This window comes from Coregonus lavaretus (assembly GCF_964263955.1).
Source record: "Coregonus lavaretus genome assembly, chromosome: 10".
In the NCBI taxonomy this organism is placed as follows: Eukaryota; Metazoa; Chordata; class Actinopteri; order Salmoniformes; family Salmonidae; genus Coregonus; species Coregonus lavaretus.
In genome coordinates, this window is record NC_139997.1 from 38,221,673 (window position 1) to 38,249,521 (window position 27,849).

At 41.2% G+C, this 27,849-nt stretch overlaps 1 protein-coding gene across 1 annotated transcript; it reads right to left on the reverse strand.

The window, feature by feature from the left end:
* On the reverse strand, nt 1-27,837 carry LOC311135974 (gap junction delta-2 protein-like; the record flags this gene model as incomplete). The annotated part of the gene is made up of 2 exons (XM_084170018.1): nt 1-856; nt 27,761-27,837. 2 exons carry the CDS (start codon nt 27,835-27,837, stop codon nt 1-3), a joined length of 933 nt encoding a protein of 310 aa, XP_084026144.1.
* Nucleotides 27,838-27,849: the final 12 nt, after the last annotated feature.

Here is a 27,849-nt window from a genome sequence, read left to right on the forward strand (position 1 = left end):
TCAGACGTAGGCTGACTCACTGGACTGAGTCCTGCCCAGGTTGGGGGCCTGGGACAGATGCGGCACGTCCTTCTTACGCACCTCACAGATGGACTTTCTGCGGGCCTGAACACCCCTGACGGCCGTCTTGATCTTCCTCCAGCCCAGGTGGTTGAGCTCGGCCAGGTTGAGCAGCACACAGATGCCGCTCACCGCAAACATGAAGATCAGGAACACCGTCTTCTCTGTGGGGCGTGACACGTAGCACTCCACCTCCTTCACACAGGGGTAGCGATCACACTCAAACATCCCTGGTACGTTGAAGCCATACAGGAAGTACTGGCCGGCTAGGAAGCCGATCTCCAGCACGTTACGGAACACCACCTGGATGACGTAGAAGCGGGAGATGCCCTCCTGCCGCCGCACCTTGGCACTCTTGGCCTGTGTGAGCCCTCGGGACACATTGGGGATCTCCTTGACCTCCAGATCCTGCTCCTCCTTGCCACTGTCGGGGTTCTGCACCAGGATGCCATTGATGTTGCGCAGCTTGCGGGCGTGGTGATCGCCTCCACGACTGTGGTGACTTGCGTGACCGTGGTCTATATAGGGGTGCAGGATGGAGTAACTGCGGTCACGCTGCTTGGCGGACTGGTGTACGGAGTAGGTGATGAAGCACAGGCTGGGCGTGCACACCAAGATGATCTGGAAGACCCAGAATCGGATGTGGGATATAGGGAAGGCCTTGTCGTAGCAGGCCTGGTTGCAACCCGGCTGCATAGTGTTGCAGATGAACATTATCTGCTCGTCCTCATAGACCTTTTCACCCACTATACCTACTATCAAAATACGGAAGATCACTACTACTGTCAGCAGGATCCTGGAGAGAAAGAAAGAGGGGGTAAGGAAGGGGGGAAGAAGAAGAAGACATAATTTCAGTTGTGTGTTAACAGGAGTGTAAAATGTCCCTGTAAGAAATGTGTCACAGAGCAGAACAAAGAATCATTGTAAGTACTGTGATATTGACAGTATACTGTATGATGTTACTGGTCTATTATAATTCATTAAAATTGCCTCGGCACTGTGTTCGCATGTTGGCTTTGGCTTTTGTCATGCGTGAGTTAGAGTAACATCATTTGTCTTAAGCCAATAAAGGCTGTGATTATGTACCTCAGCAAATCAATAGAGACAAAAGCAGCTCTCACACCAAGAACAAGTTTTATCAGATGTGTGTAGTAGTCTGTGTGTGTGTGTGTGTGTGTGTGTGTGTGTATGTGTGTGTGTGTGCGTGTGTGTGTGTGTGTGTGCTTACGTGTGGATGAATCCCTCAGCTGCTGCAGTGTGTATGAAGGGGTGGAGTTGTTGCGCTCTAAATAGCATGCTCACGTGAACACACTACTGACTGTGCACACACTGCTTGAATCAACGCTGTTTCAATGTAATTCGTCAACATATTGTGACGTGTAATCAATGTGGACAATACATTGGATTTAAAAAAAGTCATCAGTATGGAAGCTGATCAAGGTCTAAATGTGTTGATAGCACAGCGGAAATTAGCACAGTTGTTTCCAAAGTAAGGCAGGGTACATAGAGGTAGGCATCTGGATGTTCTCACTGAAGTGCATTACCCCTGATATATCAGTATGAGTCACTGTTCAGACAGAAATCATTGGATTGTGCCTTCACATTTTATTTAAATATACCTCTTTATTTAGGTTGATAGCATGACTTTGAAACAATGATGTTGATTTAAACATACCATTTTACTACCAACATTTGAAAAAGGAAAATAAAATATTTCTAATCAAATCTAAAATTCAACATAATTTAATACCAGTTGAGGTATACCAAACCTTTTTTGATATACACAGTGGGCCGTTTATACAGTGCCTTGCAAAAGTATTCATCCCCCTTGGCGTTTTTCCTATTTTGTTGCATTACAACCTGTAATTTAAATGGATTTTTATTTGGATTTCATGTTTTGGACATACACAGAATAGTCCAAATTGGTGGAGTGAAATGAAAAAAATAACTTGTTTCAAAGAATTCTAAAAAATAATTAACGGAAAAGTGGTGTGTGCATATGTATTCACCCCCTTTGCTACGAAGCCCCTAAGAAAGATCTGGTGCAACCAATTACCTTCAGAAGTCACACAATTAGTTAAATAAAGTCCACCTGTGTGCAATCTAAGTGTCACATGATCTCTGTTCTGAAAGGAGAGTCTGCAACACCACTAAGCAAGGGGCACCACCAAGCAAGCAGCACCATGAAGACCAAGGAGCTCTCCAAACAGGTCAGGGACAAGGTTGTGGAGAAGTACAGATCAGGGTTGGGTTCTAAAAAAATCCAACATCCCACGGAGCACCATTAAATCCATTACAAAAAAATGGAAAGAATATGGCACCACAACAAACCTGCCAAGAGAGGGCCGCCCACCAAAACTCACGGACCAGGCAAGGAGGGCATTAATCAGAGAGGCAACAAAGAGATCAAAGATAATCCTGTAGCTCAGTTGGTAGAGCATGGCGCGTGCAACGCCAGGGTTGTGGGTTTGTTTCCCACGGGGGGCCAGTATGAAAATGTATGCACTTACTAACTGTAAGTTGCTCTGGATGAGAGCGTCTGCTAAATGACTAAAATGTAAAATGTAAGGAGCTGCAAAGCTCAACAGCGGAGATTGGAGTATCTGTCCATAGGACCACTTTAAGCCGTACACTCCACAGAGCTGGGCTTTACGGAAGAGTGGCCAGCAAAAAGCCATTGCTTGAAGAAAAAAATAAGCAAACACGTTTGGTGTTCGCCAAAAGCCATGTGGGAGACTCCCCAAACATATGGAAGAAGGTACTCTGATCAGATGAGACTAAAATTGAGCTTTTTGGCCATCAAGGAAAACGCTAAGTCTGGCGCAAACCCAACACCTCTCATCACCCCGAGAACACCATCCCCACAATGAAGCATGGTGGTGGCAGCATCATGCTGTGGGGATGTTTTTAATCGGCAGGGACTGGGAAACTGGTCACAATTGAAGGAATGATGGATGGCACTAAATACAGGGAAATTCTTGAGGGAAACCTGTTTCAGTCTTCCAGAGATTTGAGACTGGGACAGAGGTACACCTTCCAGCAGGACAATGACCCTAAGTATACTGCTAAAGCAACACTCGAGTGGTTTAAGGGGAAACATTTAAATATCTTGGAATGGCCTAGTCAAAGCCCAGACCTCAATCCAATTGAGAATCTGTGGTATGACTTAAAGATTGCTGGAGCAGTTTTGCCTTGAAAAATGGGCAAAAATCCCAGTGGCTAGATGTGCCAAGCTTATAGAGACATACCCCAAGAGACTTGCAGCTGTAATTGCTGCAAAAGGTGGCTCTACAAAGTATTGATTTTGGGGGGGTGAATAGTTATGCACGCTCAAGTTCTGTTTTTTTGTCTTATTTCTTGTTTGTTTCATAATAAAAAATATTTTGCATCTTCAAAGTGGTAGGCATGTTGTGTAAATCAAATGATACAAACCCCTAAAAAAAATGCATTTTAATTCCAGGTTGTAAGGCAACAAAATAGGAAAAATGCCAAGGGGGGTGAATACTTTCGCAAGCCACTGTAGCATGTTTTAACCACTCCTACAGTGAGGGAAAAAAGTATTTGTTCCCTGCTGATTTTGTACGTTTGCCCACTGACAAAGACATGATCAGTCTATAATTTTAATGGTAGGTTTATTTGAACAGAATAACAACAAAAAAATCCAGAAAAACGCATGTCAAAAATGTTATAAATTGATTTGCATTTTAATGAGGAAAATAAGTATTTGACCCCTCTGCAAAACATGACTTAGTTAGGCTGAGGGAAGGAGGTTCTCACCCAAGATTTGACGGTACATGGCCCCGTCCATCGTCCCTTTGATGCGGTGAAGTTGTCCTGTCCCCTTAGCAGAAAAACACCCCCAAAGCATAATGTTTCCACCTCCATGTTTCCACCTCCATGTTTGACAGTGCGGATGGTGTTCTTGGGGTCATAGGCAGCATTCCTATGACCCCACTTATTTTCCACCATAATTTGCAAATCAATTCATAAAAAATCCTACAATGTGATTTTCTGGAAAAAAAATTCTCAATTTGTCTGTCATAGTTGACGTGTACCTATGATGAAAATTACAGGCCTCTCTCAACTTTTTAAGTGGGAGAACTTGCACAATTGGTGGCTGACTAAATTCTTTTTTTCCCCACTGTATAAGCTGGAAGTAGAGACCTAAGCGTTGTTGTTCACTAGTTTACTCCAATTAGTGTACCCCACCTCTTTAAGGAATACCTGGGATAGGATAAAGTAATCCTTCTACCCCCCCCCCCCCCCCAAAAAAAAAAAGAAGAAAAAAAAAGAAAATATTGTAAAGTGGTTATCCCACTGGCTATATGGTGAATGCACCAATTTGTAAGTCGCTCTGGATAAGAGTATCTGCTAAATTACGTACATGTAAATGTAAATTAGGGGAGGGGTGGCAGGGTTAGAAAGTAATAAAGGAAAATATATATTTTAGAAATGTCCTTGTTTTCAAAAGAAAATCAATTGTTTGTCCATTAAAATAACATTAAATTGATCAGAAATACAGTGTAGACATTGTTAATGTTGTAAATGGCTATTGTAGCTGGAAACAGCTGATTTTAATGGAATATCTACATAGGCGTACAGAGGCCCATTATCAGCAACCATCAGTCCTGTGTTCCAATGGCACGTTGTGTTTGCTAATCCAAGTTTATCATTTTAAAAGGCGAATTGATCATTAGAAAACCCTTTTGCAATTATGTTAACACAGCTGAAAACTGTTGTGCTGATTAAAGAAGCAATAAAACTGGCCTTCTTGAGACTAGTTGAGTATCTGGAGCATCAGCAATTGTGGGTTCGATTACAGGCTCAAAATGGCCATAAACAAATAACTTTCTTCTGAAACTCATCAGTCTATTCTTGTTCTGAGAAATGAAGGCTATTCCATGCGAGAAATTGCCAAGAAACGGAAGATCTCGTACAATGCTGTGTACTACTCCCTTCACAGAACAGCGCAAACTGGCTCTAACCAGAATAGAAAGAGGAGTGGGAGGCCCCGGTGCACAACTGAGCAAGAGGACAAATACATTAGAGTGTCTAGTTTGAGAAACAGACGCCTCACAGGTCCTCAACTGGCAGCTTCATTAAATAGTACCCGCAAAACACCCGTCTCAACGTCAACAGTGAAGAGGCGACTCCAGGATGCTGACCTTCTAGGCAGAGTCGCAAAGAAAAAGCCACATCTCAGACTGGCCAATAAAAAGAAAAGATTAAGATGGGCAGTCTGAGATATGGCTTTTTCTTTGCAACTTTGCCTAGCAGGCCGGAGTCGCCTCTTCACTGTTGACGTTGAACGGATTATCTCCACATGTGTAGTTCCCACCATAAAGCATGGAGGAGGAGGTGTTATGGTGTGGGGGTGCTTTGTTGGTGACACCATCTGTGATTTATTTAGAATTCAAGGCACACTTAACCAGCATGGCTACCACAGCATTTTGCAGCGATACGCCATCCCATCTGGTTTGGGCTTAATTCGACTATCATTTGTTTTTCAACAGGACAATGACCCAACACACCAGATTAAGTGAATGTATTTAAGTTGAAGTTTTACCCTAATTTCAATGTTTACAACTTTAGATGAAAACAGTACTGGTTGATGACTTTTTTCAAATCCAATGTATTTTCCACGTTGATTCCATTTCACAATACGTTGACAAATTACGTTGAAACAATGTTGATTCAACCAGTGTGTGCCCAGTGGTTATGCCTGATACGGTTCAGGTGGAAGAGGAAATAGAGGGGATTTCACACTCATCAACACTCCTTAGCTGAATGAGAACAAACAGTCACAGAAAAACGATTCAGAGTTACACATACAAATGTGTGTGTGTTTGTTTGCATGTATGCATGTGTTTATGTGTGTGTTGCTGTGTGTGAGTGGATAGAGAGAAGGAGAGTCTCAGTCATTGCTGTGAATAATGAACATGTGGGTCCCTGCATGAATATCCATTATGTTGCTGGCTGAGCGTACCCCCCCCCCCCCCCCATCGCCTATCCAGCCAGCATTTCCATTCATTTTTCAAACATTAGACAGATAAGAGATGAGCTCTCTCCCTCTCAGCTCTGCCTTTGGAGACATGAGCTGAGAGCCTAATCCCACACCCCCTCAATCTACCCAGAACTACTACATCCACACACAGACACACAAGATCTAAACACCATTATATTGTAGGCTACAGTACTTTATCAATGCTTCCTCACCTAAAAATTGTTTATGTACTGCAATATGCACCACTGGCATCAGTGGATATGTAAACCAAATGACATCAGCTATGTATAAAATTCACTGCTAGTGCTGCCCTGGAGCAATGCTCCGCCCCTCCTGCTTTTTCTCCCTCCCTTTCTGTGTATTGATTATTTAGCACACAATATTGGTTTGACTGATGGGGAAGTGTTCAATGGGACATTGATTGAGTGTGTGCACTTTATTTGGACCACTAGCCTGTAGAGTTCCTCAGAAGATGCAGACTTCCATGTCCACTGTAGCTAAGCAGCTTAGATAGACTCCATTTACGTGCCATAGGCAGCTACCAGTGGCTGTTCAATTAACTGTAGCATTGCTGAACACATGTGCTGTCTTTTTCCCCCTCTCTCTCTCTCTCTGTCCCTCCCTCCCCCTCCATCTCTCCTGTTCTTTCTCTTCTAGTTTTTTAATAGCGCAGTGTCAAAGGAGATCCCGGTGTGTCTTTAAAATTAGCCCCACACCCACTCTTCATGGTTGGTTACCACAGCAACCACCTACTGAACCAGTCAGAGCGGAGGCTCAGAGAGAGAGAAGAGAGAGCAAGAGATGGCAGGATCATCAGGGTCGAAGGAGTAAGAGAAACAATAATTGTGTGTGAGGGGGTGGGAAGTGACATAAACCTAGATAAAGGTAAGAGACAGGCAGATGTAAAATTAGAAAGACATGCTGAAGCAGACGGAAAGAGAGGCAGAGGTGATGGAACAGATTCCTAGCCGTGCAGCAGAGCAGAGGCAGACAGGGTATAACATGTGTTACTGTGGTACAGATTAAATAGAGCAGCATGCTGCTGTAGGACTGTTCTCACACCACCTGGGCCTTGTGCGTGTGTGTGTGTTTGCGTAAGCGCATGTTTGTGTGTGTATGTGTGTTTGCATATGTATGTGTATGTGTGTGTACTTGAATGTGTGTGTAAGTGTGTGTAAGTGTGTGTGTGTATATTCCATGTGTATCCCTTGTTTGTGCAAGATGGCATGTGCGTCTGGCCGTTTGGAGCAGCTGTGAGTGTGTACGCTACACTGCCTCTCATTGTGTTTGAAAATAAAATAAAAGAGATCTTTATGCCTTTGGTATTTCAGAGGTGAAATGCATGCCATGTACATGCACATTGTCACACACTCCCGCTCTTACAGTACACAAGTGTATGCAGGGAATAACACAAGCAAACACACAATACACACGCAGACACACAGCCATACATACAATACACACACATTCGTTTTCTCATGTACAGTTGAAGTCGGAAGTTTACATACACTTAGGTTGGAGTCATTAAAACTCGTTATTCAACCACTCCACACATTTCTTGTTAACAAACTATAGTTTTGGCAAGTCAGTTAGGACATCTACCTTGTGCATGACACAAGTAATTTTTCCAACAATTGTTTACAGACCGATTATTTCACTTATAATTCACTGTATCACAATTCCAGTGGGTCAGAAGTTTACATTACCTTTAAGCAGCTTGGAAAATTCCAGAAAAGGATGTCATGGCTTTAGAAGCTTCTGATAGGCTAATTGACATAATTTGAGTCAATTGGAGGTGTACCTGTGGATGTATTTCAAGGCCTACCTTCAAACTCAGTGCCTCTTTGCTTGACATTATAGGAAAATCCAAGACCTCCGAAAAAAATTGTAGACCTCCACAAGTTTGGTTCATCCTTGGGAGCAATTTCCAAACGCCTGAAGGTACCACGTTTATCTGTACAAACAATAGTACGCAAGTATAAACACCATGGGACCACGCAGCCGTCATACCGCTCAGGAAGGAGACGAGTTCTGTCTCCTAGAGATGAACGTACTTTGGTGCGAAAAGTGCAAATCAATCGCAGAACAACAGCAAATGACCTTGTGAAGATGCTGGAGGAAACAGGTACAAAAGTATCTATATCCACAGTAAAACAAGTCCTATATCGACATAACCTGAAAGACCGCTCAGCAAGGAAGAAGCCACTGCTCCAAAACCGCCATAAAAAAACCAGACTACGGTTTGTAACTGCACATGGGGACAAAGATCGTACTTTTTGGAGAAATGTCCTCTGGTCTGATGAAACAAAAATATAACTGTTTGGCCATAATGACCATCGTTATGTTTGGAGGAAAAAGGGGGTTGCTTGCAAGCCGAAGAACACCATCCCAACTGTGAAGCATGGGGGTGGCAGCATCACGCTGTGGGGGTGCTTTCCTGCAAGAGGGACTGGTGCACTTCACAAAATAGATGGCATCATGAGGAAGGAAAATTATGTGGATATATTGAAGCAACATCTCAAGACATCAGTCAAGAAGTTTTATTTTTTTTATTTTTAGGGGGTAGATCAGCTTTAATATTTCAGATAGATTGTAATTGTCTGCATCACTTCCAATCCCCCATATGTTTTTTATCTCGCAAATATATATATATATATATATATATATATATACATACATACACATTACATTTACATTTTACATTTAGCAGATGCTCTTATCCAGAGAGACTTACAGTTAGTGAGTGCATACATTTTTCATACTGGCCCCCCGTGGGAATCGAACCCACAACCCTGGCGTTGCAAACACCATGCTCTATCAACTGAGCTACACGTATATATATATATATATATATATATACAGTGGGGAGAACAAGTATTTGAAACACTGCCGATTTTGCAGGTTTTCCTACTTACAAAGCATGTAGAGGTCTGTAATTTTTATCATAGGTACACTTCAACTGTGAGAGACGGAATCTACAGAAAATAACATTGTATGATTTTTAAGTAATTAATTTGCATTTTATTGCATGACATAAGTATTTGATACATCAGAAAAGCAGAACTTAATATTTGGTACAGAAACCTTTGTTTGCAATTACAGATATCATACGTTTCCTGTAGGTCTTGACCAGGTTTGCACACACTGCAGCAGGGATTTTGGCCCACTCCTCCATACAGACCTTCTCCAGATCCTTCAGGTTTCGGGGCTGTCGCTGGGCAATACGGACTTTCAGCTCCCTCCAAAGATGTTCTATTGGGTGCAGGTCTGGAGACTGGCTAGGCCACTCCAGGACCTTGAGATGCTTCTTACGGAGCCACTCCTTAGTTGCCCTGGCTGTGTGTTTCAGGTCGTTGTCATGCTGGAAGACCCAGCCACGACCCATCTTCAATGCTCTTACTGAGGGAAGGAGGTTATTGGCCAAGATCTCGCGATACATGGCCCCATCCATCCTCCCCTCAATACGGTGCAGTCGTCCTGTCCCCTTTGCAAAAAGCATCCCCAAAGAATGATGTTTCCACCTCCATTATTCACGGTTGGGATGGTGTTCTTGGGGTTGTACTCATCCTTCTTCTTCCTCCAAACACGACGAGTGGAGTTTAGACCAAAAAGCTATATTTTTGTCTCATCAGACCACATGACCTTCTCCCATTCCTCCTCTGGATCATCCAGATGGTCATTTGCAAACTTCAGACGGGCTTGGACATGCGCTGGCTTGAGCAGGGGGACCTTGCGTGCGCTGCAGGATTTTAATCCATGACGGCGTAGTGTGTTACTAATGGTTTTCTTTGAGACTGTGGTCCCAGCTCTCTTCAGGTCATTGACCAGGTCCTGCCGTGTAGTTCTGGGCTGATCCCTCACCTTCCTCATGATCATTGATGCCCCACGAGGTGAGATCTTGCATGGAGCCCCAGACCGATGGTGATTGACCGCCATCTTGAACTTCTTCCATTTTCTAATAATTGCGCCAACAGTTGTTGCCTTCTCACCAAGCTGCTTGCCTATTGTCCTGTAGCCCATCCCAGCCTTGTGCAGGTCTACATTTTATCCCTGATGTCCTTACACAGCTCTCTGGTCTTGGCCATTGTGGAGAGGTTGGAGTCTGTTTGATTGAGTGTGTGGACAGGTGTCTTTTATACAGGTAACGAGTTCAAACAGGTGCAGTTAATACAGGTAATGAGTGGAGAACAGGAGGGCTTCTTAAAGAAAAACTAACAGGTCTGTGAGAGCCGGAATTCTTACTGGTTGGTAGGTGATCAAATACTTATGTCATGCAATAAAATGCAAATTAATTACTTAAAAATCATACAATGTGATTTTCTGGATTTTTGTTTTAGATTCCGTCTCTCACAGTTGAAGTGTACCTATGATAAAAATTACAGACCTCTACATGCTTTGTAAGTAGGAAAACCTGCAAAATCGGCAGTGTATCAAATACTTGTTCTCCCCACTGTATATACATACATCCATACACAGACACATATCCTTTTTTAAATTATATTTCCCTTCATTACTTTTCAACCCCACCACCCCTTCCCCAATTAGAGTAAACTAGTGAACAACAACGCTTAGGCCTCTACTTCCAGCCCATACATACTATATACATTTTATGGACACAGTCAAATTCTACAATAATTATATTTTGTTTGTTTTTACTCCTGAACTTCCTCCGATCATTTTCATGACGTCCATCTGGTTTGCTTCTATATGCCATATTTTTCTAACTGTGCTCTTTCACAAAAGCTCTCAACCTATAACCTATATACGTATTATGGGCACAGTATGCTTTACATGAGTTATCTTGTTGTTATTAGTTGTTGTTATTAGTCCCATCCTTCAGCTCCATTCAACACCTCCCATCTATCTCTTAACACCAACCATATTGGACTTCTATTTGCTATATACAGTGGGGGAAAAAAGTATTTAGTCAGCCACCAATTGTGCAAGTTCTCCAACTTAAGATGAGAGAGGCCTGTAATTTTCATCATAGGTACACGTCAACTATGACAGACAAAATGAGAAAAACAAATCCAGAAAATCACATTGTAGGATTTTTAATGAATTTATTTGCAAATGATGGTGGAAAATAAGTATTTGGTCACCTACAAACAAGCAAGATTTCTGGCTCTCACAGACCTGTAACTTCTTCTTTAAGAGGCTCCTCTGTCCTCCACTCGTTACCTGTATTAATGGCACCTGTTTGAACTTGTTATCAGTATAAAAGACACCTGTCCACAACCTCAAACAGTCACACTCCAAACTCCACTATGGCCAAGACCATAGAGCTGTCAAAGGACACCAGAAACAAAATTGTAGACCTGCACCAGGCTGGGAAGACTGAATCTGCAATAGGTAAGCAGCTTGGTTTGAAGAAATCAACTGTGGGAGCCATTATTAGGAAATGGAAGACATACAAGACCACTGATAATCTCCCTCGATCTGGGGCTCCACGCAAGATCTCACCCTGTGGGGTCAAAATGATCACAAGAACGGTGAGCAAAAATCCCAGAACCACACGGGGGGACCTAGTGAATGACCTGCAGAGAGCTGGGACCAAAGTAACAAAGCCTACCATCAGTAACACACTACGCCGCCAGGGACTCAAATCCTGCAGTGCAAGACGTGTCCCCCTGCTTAAGCCAGTACATGTCCAGGCCCGTCTGAAGTTTGCTAGAGTGCATTTGGATGATCCAGAAGAGGATTGGGAGAATGTCATATGGTCAGATGAAACCAAAATAGAACATTTTGGTAAAAACTCAACTCGTCGTGTTTGGAGGACAAAGAATGCTGAGTTGCATCCAAAGAACACCATACCTACTGTGAAGCATGGGGGTGGAAACATCATGCTTTGGGGCTGTTTTTCTGCAAAGGGACCAGGACGACTGATCCGTGTAAAGGAAAGAATGAATGGGGCCATGTATCGTGAGATTTTGAGTGAAAACCTCCTTCCATCAGCAAGGGCATTGAAGGTGAAACGTGGCTGGGTCTTTCAGCATGACAATGATCCCAAACACAACGCCCGGGCAACGAAGGAGTGGCTTCGTAAGAAGCATTTCAAGGTCCTGGAGTGGCCTAGCCAGTCTCCAGATCTCAACCCCATAGAAAATCTTTGGAGGGAGTTGAAAGTCCGTGTTGCCCAGCGACAGCTCCAAAACATCACTGCTCTAGAGGAGATCTGCATGGAGGAATGGGCCAAAATACCAGCAACAGTGTGTGAAAACCTTGTGAAGACTTACAGAAAACGTTTGACCTGTGTCATTGCCAACAAAGGGTATATAACAAAGTATTGAGAAACTTTTGTTTTTGACCAAATACTAATTTTCCACCATAATTTGCAAATAAATTCATAAAAAATCCTACAATGTGATTTTCTGGATTTTTTTTCTCATTTTGTCTGTCATAGTTGACGTGTACCTATTATGAAAATTACAGGCCTCTCTCATCTTTTTAAGTGGGAGAACTTGCACAATTGGTGACTGACTAAATACTTTTTTCCCCACTGTATTTTTCAACTGTACTGTGATGTTTTACAAATGTTCTGAACCTTTCTATTCTCATTGTTTCTACAGATCGTGAATTGAAAATAAACATTTTTGCTAAAAGTACTATTATATTATTGATCGATTGACTATGACTTTTCAGATCACCCAGTAGTGCTATCTGCAGGGTTAGTTCCAGGTAAATATTGCAATCCTTTAGCCATTCCTGGACCTGTGTCCAAAAACAAGCTACAAATGGACAGTACCAAAACAAATGATCTAATGATTTTGTCTCTTCGCAGCAAAATCTGCAGAGCTGGGAAGATTGTATCCCCCATATAAATAACATTCTATTGGTAGCAAGAATTTTATATAAATAATTTAAATTGAATAATTATACGTTTTGAATCCGGCGTCGTTTTGCGTATCAATTCATAAACACTATGCCATGGAATCGGTACGTCAAAAATCTCTTCCCAACTATTTTGCAATCTATATGGGACGGCTGTCAATCCTTTGGTCCTTAAATTAAACTGGTATACTTTTTTATTTATCACAATTTTCTTTAACCAATTATATTCTTTAATGCAAGGCCGACAAGTTCCTTACTTTTTCCCCCTTCCACTTTCCTTTTCCGTTTTTGCGGTAATGCTGCAATTATTTGGTTGTAATTTTGGGTAGAGCAGACATTTCCATATGTTTTTGTTAGCTGCATGTGCGACATAACTCCACCAGTCCTACCGATAATACCATTTACGAAGATTATACTTTTTTTTTAATTTTGTCAAAAAAAAACGTTATCATTTAGTATATTTGAGTTTAACCACAATATTTGTTGCATTATTTGTTCTATCGTTTCTGGAGGATTAAATTGAAATTGCAACCAACTTTCTATGGCTTGTTTTAGAAATAGTGATATTTGGGAGATTATTTCCTTTTCAAATAACTTAAAGTGAGAGGTTGTAATCTGAATAAAGGGAAAAAGGCCATTCTTGAACATTGGGTGAGACAATCTTACTAATTTGCTAGAGAACCAGTTCGGATTTAAGTATAACATTTGTATGACTTAAGCTTTTAGTGATAGGTCTGATGCTTTAATATTTAATAATTTCTGTCCTCCGAATTCATATTCATTATATAAATAGGCCCGTTTAATTTTGTCTGGCTTGCCGTTCCAAATAAAATTGAATATTTTTTTTCTCATATAATTAAAAAAACTGTTCGCTAGGTGTAGGCAAGACCATAAGCAAATAGGTAAACTGGGATAATACTAAAGAGTTAATCAGGGTGATTTTTCCACAAATTGACAGGTATTTACCTTTCCATGGTAGCAAGATCTTATCTATTTTTGCTAACTTTCTATTAAAATGTATTGGAGTGAGATCATTTATTTAATTTGGGATATGTATTCCGAGTATATCCACATCACCATCAGACCATTTTATTGGTAAACTACATGGTAATGTAAAGATTTTATTTTTTAGTGATCCAATATGTAATATAGTACATTTACCATAATTTGGTTGTAATCCAGAGAGGTTAGAAAATGTATCTAAATCCTCTATGAGGCTGTGGAGGGATTCAAGTTGTGGATTTAAAAGAAAACATGAATCAACAGCGTACAATGACACCTTTGTTTTTAAGCCCTGGATTTCTAATCCCTTGATATTATTGTTGGATCTGATTTTAATAGCTAACATCTCGATAGCAATAATAAATAGATATGCCGATAGTGAACAACCTTGTTTCACACCTCTTGACAGTTTAAAACTTTCTGAGAAATAGCCATTATTTACTATTTTACACCTAGGGTTGCTATACATGATTTTAACCCAATTTATAAGAGATTGTCCAAAATTGAAATGCTCCAGGCATTTATATATAAACCCCAGTCTTACTTTATCAAATGCCTTTTCGAAGTCTGCTATGAATAGTAGGCCTGGTTTCCCAGATTTTTCATAGTGTTCTATTGTTTCCAGTACTTGCCTTATATTATCTCCAATGTATCGCCCATGTAAAAAACCTGTCTGATTAGAATTAATAATGACCGACAATACCTTTTTAATTCTCTGCGCTATACATTTTGCTCAAATTTTTGCATCAGAACACTGAAGTGTAAGGGGCCTCCAATTTTTTTAATGGACTGGATCTTTATATTTTCCACTTGTATCCTGTTTCAGTAATAATGAAATCAGACCTTCTTCTTGAGTGTCTGATAATCTACCATTTACATAGGAGTGGTTAAAACATGCTAATAACGGTCCTCTGAGTATATCAAAAAAGGTTTGGTATACCTCGACTGGTATGCCATCCAACCCTGTCAAGAAGTTAATGGTTGATCGCAAATGGGTCTTCCAAATGTACAATGACCCCAAGCATACTTCCAAAGTTGTGGCAAAATGGCTTAAGGACAACAAAGTCAAGGTATTGGAGTGGCCATCACAAAGCCCTGACCTCAATCCTATAGAACATTTGTAGGCAGAACTGAAAATGCGTGTGCGAGCAACGAGGCCTACAAACCTGACTCAGTTACACCAGCTCTGTCAGGAGGAATGGGCCAAAATTCACCCAACTTATTGTGGGAAGCTTGTGGAAGGCTACCCGAAACGTTTGACCCAAGTTAAACTATTTAAAGGCAATGCTACCAAATACTAATTGAGTGTATGTAAACTTCTGACCCACTGGGAATGTGATGAAAGAAATAAAAGCTGAAATAAATAATTATCTATACTATTATTCTGACATTTCACATTCTTAAAATAAAGTGGTGATCCTAACTGACCTAAGACAGGGAATTTTTCCTAGGATTAAATGTCAGGAATTGTGAAAAACTGAGTTTAAATGTATTTGGCTAAGATGTATGTAAACTTCCGACTTCAACTGTAAGTGTTTGTCTCCTTGATGGTTTGACTGGACTTGGAGGTTAGTCTCTATGAAGTGAGGGGTATTGATGTTTCTTCTCAGCAAGGCATTTGACAGACACTGCTAGATGAGGAGCAATTGGTGTCCTGTTCCAAAAAGCCAATGGCAAAGACCCTTATTATACCTCCTGTATCTCTGGGCTTTGAAATGTGAGAATGTATACAGCTGTGGCAGCTGATTGTCCTGCCAATGTATTGAATGTATAATAGAACAAGACAACCTTCTGTAGGGGATAGTGAGGTAAGTTGAGCCATTTTAACATTCAGCATCACTCCGTCAAGGGAAATATAGTATTATTTCTAACAAAGACATCTACATATATTTCAGGATGTTGTGTATCCCTGGGAAATAATCAGAATTCATGGAAACATTACAGTTTAGAAAACATCCAGTTTCCAAAAAAAGTGGTCTCTTGGGGTAGGTTGAGCCACGGGACAGGGTAAGTTATGCTGCCTACACATTTCTGTACTGATTGAAATATTACCATGTCTATCTTTATTTCCCAAACACAATTCAACACAATCACAATAGGTTCTTTGTTATTTAATAATTGAAAGCATATTTTAACACCGGCTTAACACCTAACAAACACTGTACTTTTTTTTTACACCTTTAACATAGGCCAGGCCCTGTTGTTACCTCATATCCCAGCCATAATGCCTTGCATTACGCCTAGGAAGAAAACACTTACATTTACTGAACTTGGCATTGGCTCAACCATTGGCTCAACTTACCCCAATGCAAACATTTTGACTATATTAGCCCACACAGCTACAAGGATGCACTAGGTTTAGGACCTCATATTGAAGCTTATAGAGACCCCAACTGATGTATAGAACAATCTTAAAATCGTAAAAAACTATCTACTTTGGTTTAGATACAAGCATCATGAAACCTCTAGCTCAATAAATTCATTTGACTTGGTGAAAATCCGTTTTCTGCACTGTCAAGTCTTCGCAGAAATGCTCTGAGTGAGTTTGTGTTGCAGCAGTTCCCTTGGTGCAGCCTGGTCACTATGAGTGATTGTCATGATTGTTCAAACACCTGCTGTGTGCTGCATCAGTGAAGCGGGCCCTGCCCAGGCATGCGTCTCCACACCTACACAACACTACACAAGCTGTCTGTTCACACTCCCACTGCATAGGACTATATGGTTTCTAACTCCTAACCTACCTATAATCAACATGACGCATGTGTTCATTATGCCTCGTTAGGGGTCATCAGAGACATTACTGTAACAAACCATGTTAAGTTTGGCATTGATATCTTTAAAAAATAAGGAAACTATTAACAATGAACTTTTTTGACTATGTAACGCTAATGCTTAAAATAATTGTAAAAAATCTTCTTCTCATGGACTAAAAGTCAGATTCACTACAAATTTGGTCTTTGCACTCATCACAATAGTCCCTGAAGAGTTTGAGAAAATAATATTGATGCATTCAAAGATGGCCATACTATACTAGTTGATGCGTATTAGCACATACGCTAATATGCTAAAATAGGCTAAGAATACTTCAAAACTCTTCTCATGAACCATATATAAATAGTTGCTGCATTCAAATATGGCTGCACTGTACCTGTAGATGCATGTTAGCTTATATGCTAATGCTACACATACTTGTAAAATCTTCATCTCATGAACCATAAGTCAAATTGACTCCAAATGTGATATATAGACTCAATTAATTAGCCACTACATGGCACCATATCACACCAGGGCTATAAGAACTGAACCTATGGACATGGGGCCATGAAATTTGGAATGTAAACCTTATGTATATGTCCTTAGAAGCTGTGTGAATATAAAGTCACTGCAACCTTAGATGGCTGCACCAGACCAGTTGGTGGCACTATAGATGTCATTGGCACCAGTGGCATAGGATACTAGAGCAATAACTATTGACCGAGTGGACTTTGTCTCATGCAAATGAATGTGAGATTTAAATTGTGCAGATGAACGATGGGAAATATAGTGAAAATAACATTGAAAATATTTCACAAATCTGAAACATAAACCATTAGTCAAATTGACCCCAGAATTGATATATAAACTCAATACATTAAGTAATGACTTTAAAAATGATTACCTGGTGCATTCAAAGATAACCACACTACAGCACTAAACTAAACTTCACTTGTGTCATCCTTGTGGTATTGAGAGATAACCATAGTAATGCTTTCACTGATTGCACATAAAGGAAGATAGTTCCTACATGATAGAATGCTTGCTTTGTTATCCAACTGATCTTGTGTCCTTTCTGTCATCCTGTGAACCCCGTTCATTGCTGCTTACAGCTATATTGTTTAATATATTATTGTATTGAATAGGGTTGGATATTTCCATGTTTTGTATTTCCTTAGAAAGGCACAGGTCATTAAGTTTCCCTCCCATCTATTAGACTCTGCAGAATTCCCAGGGTTGCTTTTCCTGCAATGTTTGACTAGGGATATGTGATGGTGGTGCACAGTGTGAGTTTTACTGCAGTACTGAACTGTTGGTTTATGCAAGTGTTGGACTGTCTGTGTGTAGGTGTGAGATGGTTGGGATTCCGTGTGTGTGTGTGTGTGGTATTCTGCTGTGGAACAGGATAATGAGCATTGAGTAGATTGCTGCATTAGCAAAAAGCAGTGGAAGAAGGTCATCTACAAACATCAGAGTTGTTAAACCATGCAGAGAGAGAAAAGCCTATACATTAGAGCAATTTAAGGCAGGAAGGCCCTTGGGCCCTCACCAGCAGAATATCCAATGCCCACTGCAGATGATCAAAAATATTTTATTCTATCATTAGAAGTTCGCTGCTTTTTTGGAAGCTCTTCAATCAAGCCAAAGGCGTAATGTACACGAGGCCATTGATTGGTCCAGAAGATCAAGGATGGGGATCCAGGCCCCACATCTACACAGCGCTGTCCTACGGCATCAAAGCTCCGGCCTCAGATCACTCACAGCAAGACAGGCTGAAAAATTATCATGTCTTACATCAGTCAATCTAACACTGGCTGCGTTTACACAGGCAGCCCAATTCTGATCTTTTTTTCACTAATAGTGCACTTTTGACCAATCAGATCAGCTCTTAAAAAGATCTGATGTGAAAAGATCTAATGTCATTGGTCAAAATACCAATCAGTGGAATAAATATCAGAATTTGGCTGCCTTTGTAAATGCAGCCACTGAGTGCCCTACAGTGTGTCCTAAACCCTGTACATGCGTCCTTTGTTCTGATTGTGTCCACATCCTGATTGTGCCCACATTTGTAAACAGGTGTAGACGATCAAAAGACACATAGTGACCTAATTATGATCAGATCTTCCTGACGACCTCCGGAGGTAGTGAGGCACGCATTGTGTCTGGATATCTCACAAGTGTAGACAGATCTGGACAGTGAGTATGGTAACATGCACACAATAATGAGATTATTGTGGATAGTCAGATTAATATAATAGTTCGATTTAATACATTTACATGCTTTGCAAGAAGAATGATTTCCCTAAAAATCTTGTTTACATGGACACATCTGAAATCAGGCTCCCTGATGGCACTCTGATAAATGCAGAAAATCATCAATCAAAATAAAAGTTATACCACAGCAACCATGTTATTTTTAGGAAACATATTTGAGTTCGGACATAGAATTAGTTTTCACATACACACTTTATAAGACGCATACATTCAGTTGTTCTGAACTCACTTCACTCACGCTAAAGAGGGAGGCTCGCTCATCTGGTTCTAGCACATGTGCAGATCAAATACACCGCTGGAATGTCAATTAAGGTGTTTACATGTCCTAATAATTCAAAAGATTGCTCAGAAAACTACGTCTTAATCGGCATATGCTTACTTCGATTTTGACCTTACGCTGATTTAAGATAAGCAGAGTAAGGTGTTTACATGACTATTGCATAATCTGCCTACTGTCATAATCAGTTTAATATCAAATTATTACTGTGCATGTAAACGTACTCAGTGAAACCATTTGAATCATCATTATTCCGCATTAAAATCATTTACAGATGGCACCATTGACTTATGTCATCAATGTGTCTTAAAATTAATACATAAATATTATTTTAGAAATAATATCTGTCAAATAGTAGTCCCCTGTAGCTCAGTTGGTAGAGCATGGCGCTTGCAACGCCAGGTTTGTGGGTTCATTTCCCACGGGGGGCCAGTATGAAAATGTATGCACTCACTAACTGTAAGTTGCTCTGGATAAGAGTGTCTGCTAAATGACTAAAATGTAAATGTAAATAATTTCCATACAGGGAGGGACCAGGAATTTTGGTCTCAATGCGGACACAGTGGACGGATGAGAGACACATTTTAATACCATGTGTAGATGCATATCTGAAAATGTGGCACAATCAGAATATAGACAAGTTCAGGACCAAGGATGCATGTTAGCGCCAGGTATAAACGAAGCTCTAGAAAGCCACAGGATCGACGTAAGTGACGAAATCATACTTTTCAAGGTTTAACATCTTCAGATCTGCATATGTATTGCATTTGATCAGTGCTCATAATGAGTATACACAGCAACCAGTGTGCTTATACACAGTTGTGAGTTACTATAGAAACAGCCTGTCCAGATGAATGTACCAGTGATGAAGGCGTTCTTGGCTGGTATGCAATGTGATGTGAACCACCCTGCAGCCTCTAGCGATCCACCACAGCCAGGTCTCTAACTGGAGACCCAATTTGCTCATCCAGCTAAAGAGCATGTCTGATTGCAGCCCAAGTGGATAATTGAGTCTCAAAAGCTATCTTTGGATTTAGGATGATGTCATAATCATAAATCGGAGCAGGCTACTAGAGCTCTTAAAGTTATGCTGAAAGGTAGAAACAGCCAGTACACTGAGCATAGAGCCGGTGTCTGTTGAAATATCTGCAATGTGAAAATGGTTTATACTTGAAATGGTGTGTTGGTAGTATTGTATGGCCTTGAAGGCTTTATAGCCAATGCATTTTATGCATAGCCTCTAAATGCTCTGTAGCTGTCCTGTATTGCTTCTACAGTATACTTCAGTTTAGCTGATGTGTAGGCTGTCTAACCTGTGTGTTTATAGCTCCAGTGTTAGGTCCTATGGTAGCTCCTGTAGTAGCTGGTGAGTTGGCTGGACATGCAGGCCCTGGCTCTCCCAGAGGCTCTCACACACATTCATCCACACAGCAGCTGTTGCTGTCAGCCTCCAGGGGCAACACCGGCCCTGAGCACTGACACCAGATGAACTGAGAAAACACACATCACACAAATGCGCGCGCACACACACGATGCTCACAGACTCATGTATACACAAGGTCATGATCTCACATGCTATGTATACATACACTGTACATATCAAACACATACTAGCACTCACAAATAGGCATGCATACAGACAGAACTAGCAGTAACATATACATTATGGACAGTGCACTAACACCAAGGGCACAAAAACAGAGAGCTGTCACATAATGTTCAGCCACACATACTGGACACCCAGAGTGAAAATGTAATGTAATCTCATATGGAGCATATCTCCATAATAAGACACAGCTAATTTCATAATGAACGAATCTCTCTCTCTCTCTCTCTCTCTCTCTCTCTCTCTCTCTCTCTCTCTCTCTCTCCTCTCTCTCTCTCTCTCTCTCTCTCTCTCTCTCTCTCTCTCTCTCTCTCTCTCTCTCTCTCTCTCTCTCTCTCTCTCTCTCTCTCTCTCTCTCTCTCTCTCTCTCTCTCTCTCTCTCTCTCTCTCTCTCTCTCTCTCTCTCTCTCTCTCTCTCTCTCTCTCTCTCTCTCTCTCTCTCTCTCTCTCTCTCTCTCTCTCTCTCTCTCTCTCTCTCTCTCTCTCTCTCTCTCTCTCTCTCTCTCTCTCTCTCTCTCTCTCTCTCTCTCTCTCTCTCTCTCTCTCTCTCTCTCTCTCTCTCTCTCTCTCTCTCTCTCTCTATATATATATATATATATATATATATATATATATAAACACAACTTTTACTCCACTACATTCCTAAAGAAAATTATGTACTTTTTACTCCATACATTTTCCCTGACACCAGAAAGTACTCGTTACACTTATCAAGAGAACATCACTGGTCATCCCTACTGCATCTGATCAGGCGCCTACTGCATCCGATCAGGCGGACTCACTAAACACAAATTATGTCTTGAGTGTTCCCCTGGCTCTGTAAAAAAATATATATATAAGTAATGTGAAATGATTTATACTTTTACTTTTGATATGTAAGTATATTTTAGCAATAACATTTACTTTTGATAGTTAAGTATATTTAAAAAAAAATACTTTTAGACTTTTACTCAAGTAGTATTTTACTGGGTGACTTTCACTTTTAATTGAGTCATTTTATATTAAGGTATCTTTACTTTTACTCAAGTATGACAATTGGGTACTTTTTCCACCACTGCATGCCACTGATCATGATAACAACCTGTGCTGCCAACTCAGATCGTCTGCACATAGAACCATCCCCTCTTTTTCTCCCTCTCTTCCCTCCTTCCTATGTGTATTCATGCTCCAAACCCCTCTCTTTCCTCAGCCTCTGCAGCTTTATCCCTTCCTCCCCATCCATCCATCTCCTCATTTCCATTGTTTCATCTCTCCCTGATCTCCTAGTCCTCCATTATCCCCTCTCTCCCCTCCTCTCTGGCACTGACCCCACAACAGCATTGCAGTGTAGAAAATGATGCATCAACACACTTCCTTTCTCTTTTACCTGCAAGGTGTTTAACTCTGATTTAATACAGGAACCCCCAGGCTTATTTCTCCCTTACAAAGCATTACAGCTTTGTAAGGGAGATCACAGGTGTGTGTGTTTGTGTATCTCAAATGGAAGCAGAGAAAGAGGGGGAGTGTGTGAGGAGAAAGGTTATAGAGGACAGTTAGGACAAACACACAGAGAGAGTATACACCACAGTGACTGCAGGAGGAAGCAAGAGACTTGATTTGAAGTCAGAAGATAATCTAGTCAGCAGGATTATACCAGAACGGTCATATATACATGCATTCTAATCAGACCACTGCTAATTAAATATCCTTCCACATAACACAAGTGACCTGACCCTGAAGTATAATGAGTCTACCAGAAACACTTCTCTGAAATAGCAGTCTGACCACATGAAACACAACTTCACAGCCTTACACCAACACATTACAGTAGCCTAAATAATCATCCTTTATACTAGCTCGACGACACACTAAAATATTTCCGCTGCTCTGTCGTTCGCTACATACAGTACTTGAAATGAGACCGCCATCATTGAAGTCATTTGTGGTGACGAGGGGCACGAGGGGCGTTGTACAAAACAAAGTCATCAGCGATAGGATCATCTCTAACCAATCAGAGTATCAAGGCCAATTACGAATTCTCAAAACGCTGCTGTACCCACATGTGTTCTGGCTCTGGCCCAGCCCATCGGTTTCTGCACCAATCAGATGGCCCCGAATGTGTTCGCATTCAGTGAAGGGTTGGGGAGGTACTCAGATCCAGACTCATTGCGGAGAAGAAACGAACGTCCGTGGGCATAGCGTTTGCCTAGAGCAAGGAGTCTGGGTAGCCAGGCAACCTGTATACACTATGAATGTATCTAAACACTTAGTCCCGTAGCTGCAATAGCTATAAGCATCTAAGTTCACACAGACAGGCATAATGGACCACCACAGAGATATCAGTTACTGCTAATGTCTAGAGGCCAAACAGACAGTTCTGTTGGCCAAACAGATTGAACATGGCCCAAACACTAAGGGATCATTTACAACACACCCTCATGTCCTCCCAAGCAGCATCGACCGACCTGCAGGAGCAACCAGAAGAATCTAACTAGGCTACTGAGGGACAAAATGTACAAACTTCCAGCCATCAAATAGGAGACCAAAATCTGTGGTGCACTATAGGGCCAACCATTTCACATTACCACTTTAGTTATTTACATTTTACATTTTAGTCATTTAGCAGACGCTCTTAAAAGAAGTGAAGTGTAAGTGAGTGTTAGTTCACAAAAGCAGGGGGTGGGGTGGGGGGGGGGGGGGGTGAGAAGGTGATGTGCTGTGGGATTATTTAACATACTCTTTCAGATGTTTTCGGAAGATGGGCAAAAGCACTGTGCAAAGTGAAAAAATTACCATAAACCTCATAATAATCTGGCAACATGATTTCATTTGAAACTTTTCTTAAACAATTTGTGTTATGAAGAGGCTATTTATGTATTGCTCAGTTTAGTAAACTCAAGTTAAATAATCACCTCCAATTTGATTATTTAGGTGATTATGTAACTGAAGTTTAGTAAATTGAGCAATACATAATTCATAATGCGCATTGTTGAAGAAAAATTTCTAATTAAATTATGCTTCCAGATTATAATGAGGTTTATGGTAATGTTTGCACTTTGCACAGTGCTTTTGCGCTACAAAAATGTCCTCTTAGTCTCTCTATGTAGCCTAGGGGAGAGTGGGGTACAGTGGGGTAAAAAAAGTATTTAGTCAGCCACCAATTGTGCAAGTTCTCCCACTTAAAAAGATGAGAGAGGCCTGTAATTTTCATCATAGGTACACGTCGACTATGACAGACAAAATGAGAAAAAAAAATCCAGAAGATCACATTGTAGGATTTTTTATGAATTGATTTGCAAATTATGGTGGAAAATAAGTATTTGGTCAATAACAAAAGTCTCTCAATACTTTGTTATATACCCCTTGTTGGCAATGACACAGGTCAAACGTTTTCTGTAAGTCTTCACAAGGTTTTCACACACTGTTGCTGGTATTTTGGCCCATTCCTCCATGCAGATCTCCTGTAGAGCAGTGATGTTTTGGGGCTGTCGCTGGGCAACACAGACTTTCAACTCCCTCCAAAGATTTTCTATGGGGTTGAGATCTGAAGACTGGATTGGCCACTCCAGGACCTTGAAATGCTTCTTACGAAGCCACTCCTTCGTTGCCCGGGCGGTGTGTTTGGGATCATTGTCATGCTGAAAGACCCAGCCACGTTTCATCTTCAATGCCCTTGCTGATGGAAGGAGGTTTTCACTCAAAATCTCACGATACATGGCCCCATTCATTCTTTCCTTTACACGGATCAGTCGTCCTGGTCCCTTTGCAGAAAAACAGCCCCAAAGCATGATGTTTCCACCCCCATGCTTCACAGTAGGTATGGTGTTCTTTGGATGCAACTCAGCATTCTTTGTCCTCCAAACACGACGAGTTGAGTTTTTACCAAAAAGTTCTATGTTGGTTTCATCTGACCATCTGACATTCTCCCAATCCTCTTCTGGATCATCCAAATGCACTCTAGCAAACTTCAGACGGGCCTGGACATGTACTGGCTTAAGCAGGGGGACACGTCTGGCACTGCAGGATTTGAGTCCCTGGCGGCGTAGTGTGTTACTGATGGTAGGCTTTGTTACTTTGGTCCCAGCTCTCTGCAGGTCATTCACTAGGTCCCCCCGTGTGGTTCTGGGATTTTTGCTCACCGTTCTTGTGATCATTTTGACCCCACGGGGTGAGATCTTGCGTCGAGATCGAGGGAGATTATCAGTGGTCTTGTATGTCTTCCATTTCCTAATAATTTCTTCAAACCAAGCTGCTTACCTATTGCAGATTCAGTCTTCCCAGCCTGGTGCAGGTCTACAATTTTGTTTCTGGTGTCCTTTGACAGCTCTTTGGTCTTGGCCATAGTGGAGTTTGGAGTGTGACTGTTTGAGGTTGTGGACAGGTGTCTTTTATGCTGATAACAAGTTCAAACAGGTGCCATTAATACAGGTAACGAGTGGAGGACAGAGGAGCCTCTTAAAGAAGAAGTTACAGGTCTGTGAGAGCCAGAAATGTTGCTTGCTTGTAGGTGACCAAATATTAATTTTCCACCATCATTTGAAAATAAATTCATTAAAAATCCTACAATGTGATTTTCTGGATTTTTTTCTCTCAATTTGTCTGTCATAGTTGACGTGTACCTATGATGAAAATTACAGGTCTCTCTCATCTTTTTAAGTGGGAGAACTTGCACAATTGGTGGCTGACTAAATACTTTTTTTCCCCACTGTATGTTGAGAATTTTTTTACATTCAGCATCACTACATCAAGGGAAATATAGTATTCTTTCTAACAAAGATAACTACATATATTTCAGGATGTTGTGTATCCTTGGAAATAATCAGAATTCATAATAACAGTTTTGAAAACTTAGCTTAGCTTAGCAAAAAAAGTGGTCTCTTGGCACAACTTACCTCGGGTATGGGGTAAATAGAGCATAGGGACAGGGTAAATAGAGCATAGGGACAGGGTAAATAGAGCATAGGGACAGGGTAAATAGAGAATAGGGACAGGGTAAATAGAGAATAGGGACAGGGTAAATAGAGCATAGGGACAGGGTAAATAGAGCATAGGGACAGGGTAAATAGAGCATAGGGACGGGGTAAATAGAGCATAGGGACAGGGTAAATAGAGCATAGGGACAGGGTAAATAGAGCATAGGGACAGGGTAAATAGAGCATAGGGACAGGGTAAATAGAGCATAGGGACAGGGTAAATAGAGAATAGAGACAGGGTAAATAGAGAATAGGGACAGGGTAAATAGAGCATAGGGACAGGGTAAATAGAGCATAGGGACAGGGTAAATAGAGCATAGGGACAGGGTAAACTTTTTAAACACTTTGTACTTTTTAAAAACACCTTCAACATAAGATCAGGCCCTGGTGTAACCTCATATCCCAGCGATAATGCCTTGCATTACACCTGGGAAGAAAACACTTCAATTGTGGCCTAGAGGGGGGGCGAACCCAACTGTGGAAGGCATTTTTCATAATTTGAACTTGACTAATCACATGAATGCAAGGTATCTTCAAAATACTATCCATATTATGCATAAAACAGACAAAATGTAATCATCATTTGTATAGGGTATATTGATTAGCCATAGGCTCAACTTTCCCCTGGACAGATGGCACAATTTACCTTAAAGCTACCATTTTTACTAAATTAGCCCACAAAGCTACAAGGATGCACTTTCATGCTAGGTTTAGGACCTCATATTGTACCTTATTGAGACCCCAACTGATGTTTAAAACATTATTTGAACTATCTACTTTGGTTTAGATACAAGCATCATTAAACTTATAACACAGTAAATTAATTTGACTTTGTGAAAATCAGTTTTTTGGACCTAACTTGCTTACCACTTTTTCCATGTGGTTTCTTCCTTCACAGACTCCATGAAATGACGACCTCTTCCTAAATATTTGGTCACATGATTTTGTGTATGGTTTCCTAGAAACAAGGGGTGCCTCAACTAACCCTTTGGCACGACTTACACCACTCTCCTCTACTGTATATAGCCACATACTCTGATAGACATTATGTACACACACATACACAGACACACACAGAGAAGGATGGGAGAGGAGGTCAGGCGTTGCCCTAGCTGCAGGGGACTACCTGGGGTTGAGGTTAATGAGCACAGCAGTGTAGTTGGCCTCCATGCTAACACAAGTAGCCAAGCTCTGTAGCCAAGCTCCCCAGCTCAACACGGAAGGACAGAGAGAGAGAGTACACTAGATTTATTCTCTACTGCACTGTACTGCAATCTGTGTGTGATTATTCCATACATAGGGCGAGTGCAGTTTACCAGTAACTCACATTGTGGTTAATGGGTGGAAAATCACACTTTGAATTTGACTAATCATACAGGCGAGAGACAATGAAGCAGATTTTTTACACCCCAGAAGATATTACATGTTTGTCCTCAATACATGTCTCCACTGCTAATAAGACTCCAATCTGCTCATGCATGACCTTCTACCACTACACTGCAGTAACTAGAGAACACACAAAACCAGACTTCAGTAGACAGCCTCAATTTACACAAGAAGCAATCTCGTCCTTGCCAAGTTCAGAATAATTTCTTCCACCTTCAACTCCATCTCCGCTCTCTTCCACACCTCCATTTCTGTCCTCTGTCTTGGTCTGTCTCTCTCTCTCCTCTTCTACTAGAGATCCCCCATTGCCCCTCCATCAATACCAGGGCCAATAGTTGGAATCAACACAGGAGCTCGGCTGAATTAACCCTAATGCCTAGTAATACCAGCTATGTATTATGTGCAATTAGCTTATCCCTTAACTAATGATGGGCACCAGAAGGGCAGGGAGGGCCAGTGAGGGGAGGGGAGGCTGAGACTAGAGGCTACTGATGGGACACACACACACTTTCAATCAGAAAAACACAATCATCACACAAACATACAAAAATTAAGAAGAAAAAAAACTTTTACACACACATACACACTGGTGATGAGTGGCAAGAAAGTCTTACCTCCCAATCATGGTAGAATGTTGCTGGACAGCAGCCTCGAGAAGCCGCTCCAGAATGGTCCACTCCCCCATGGTCATCGAAAGACAGGT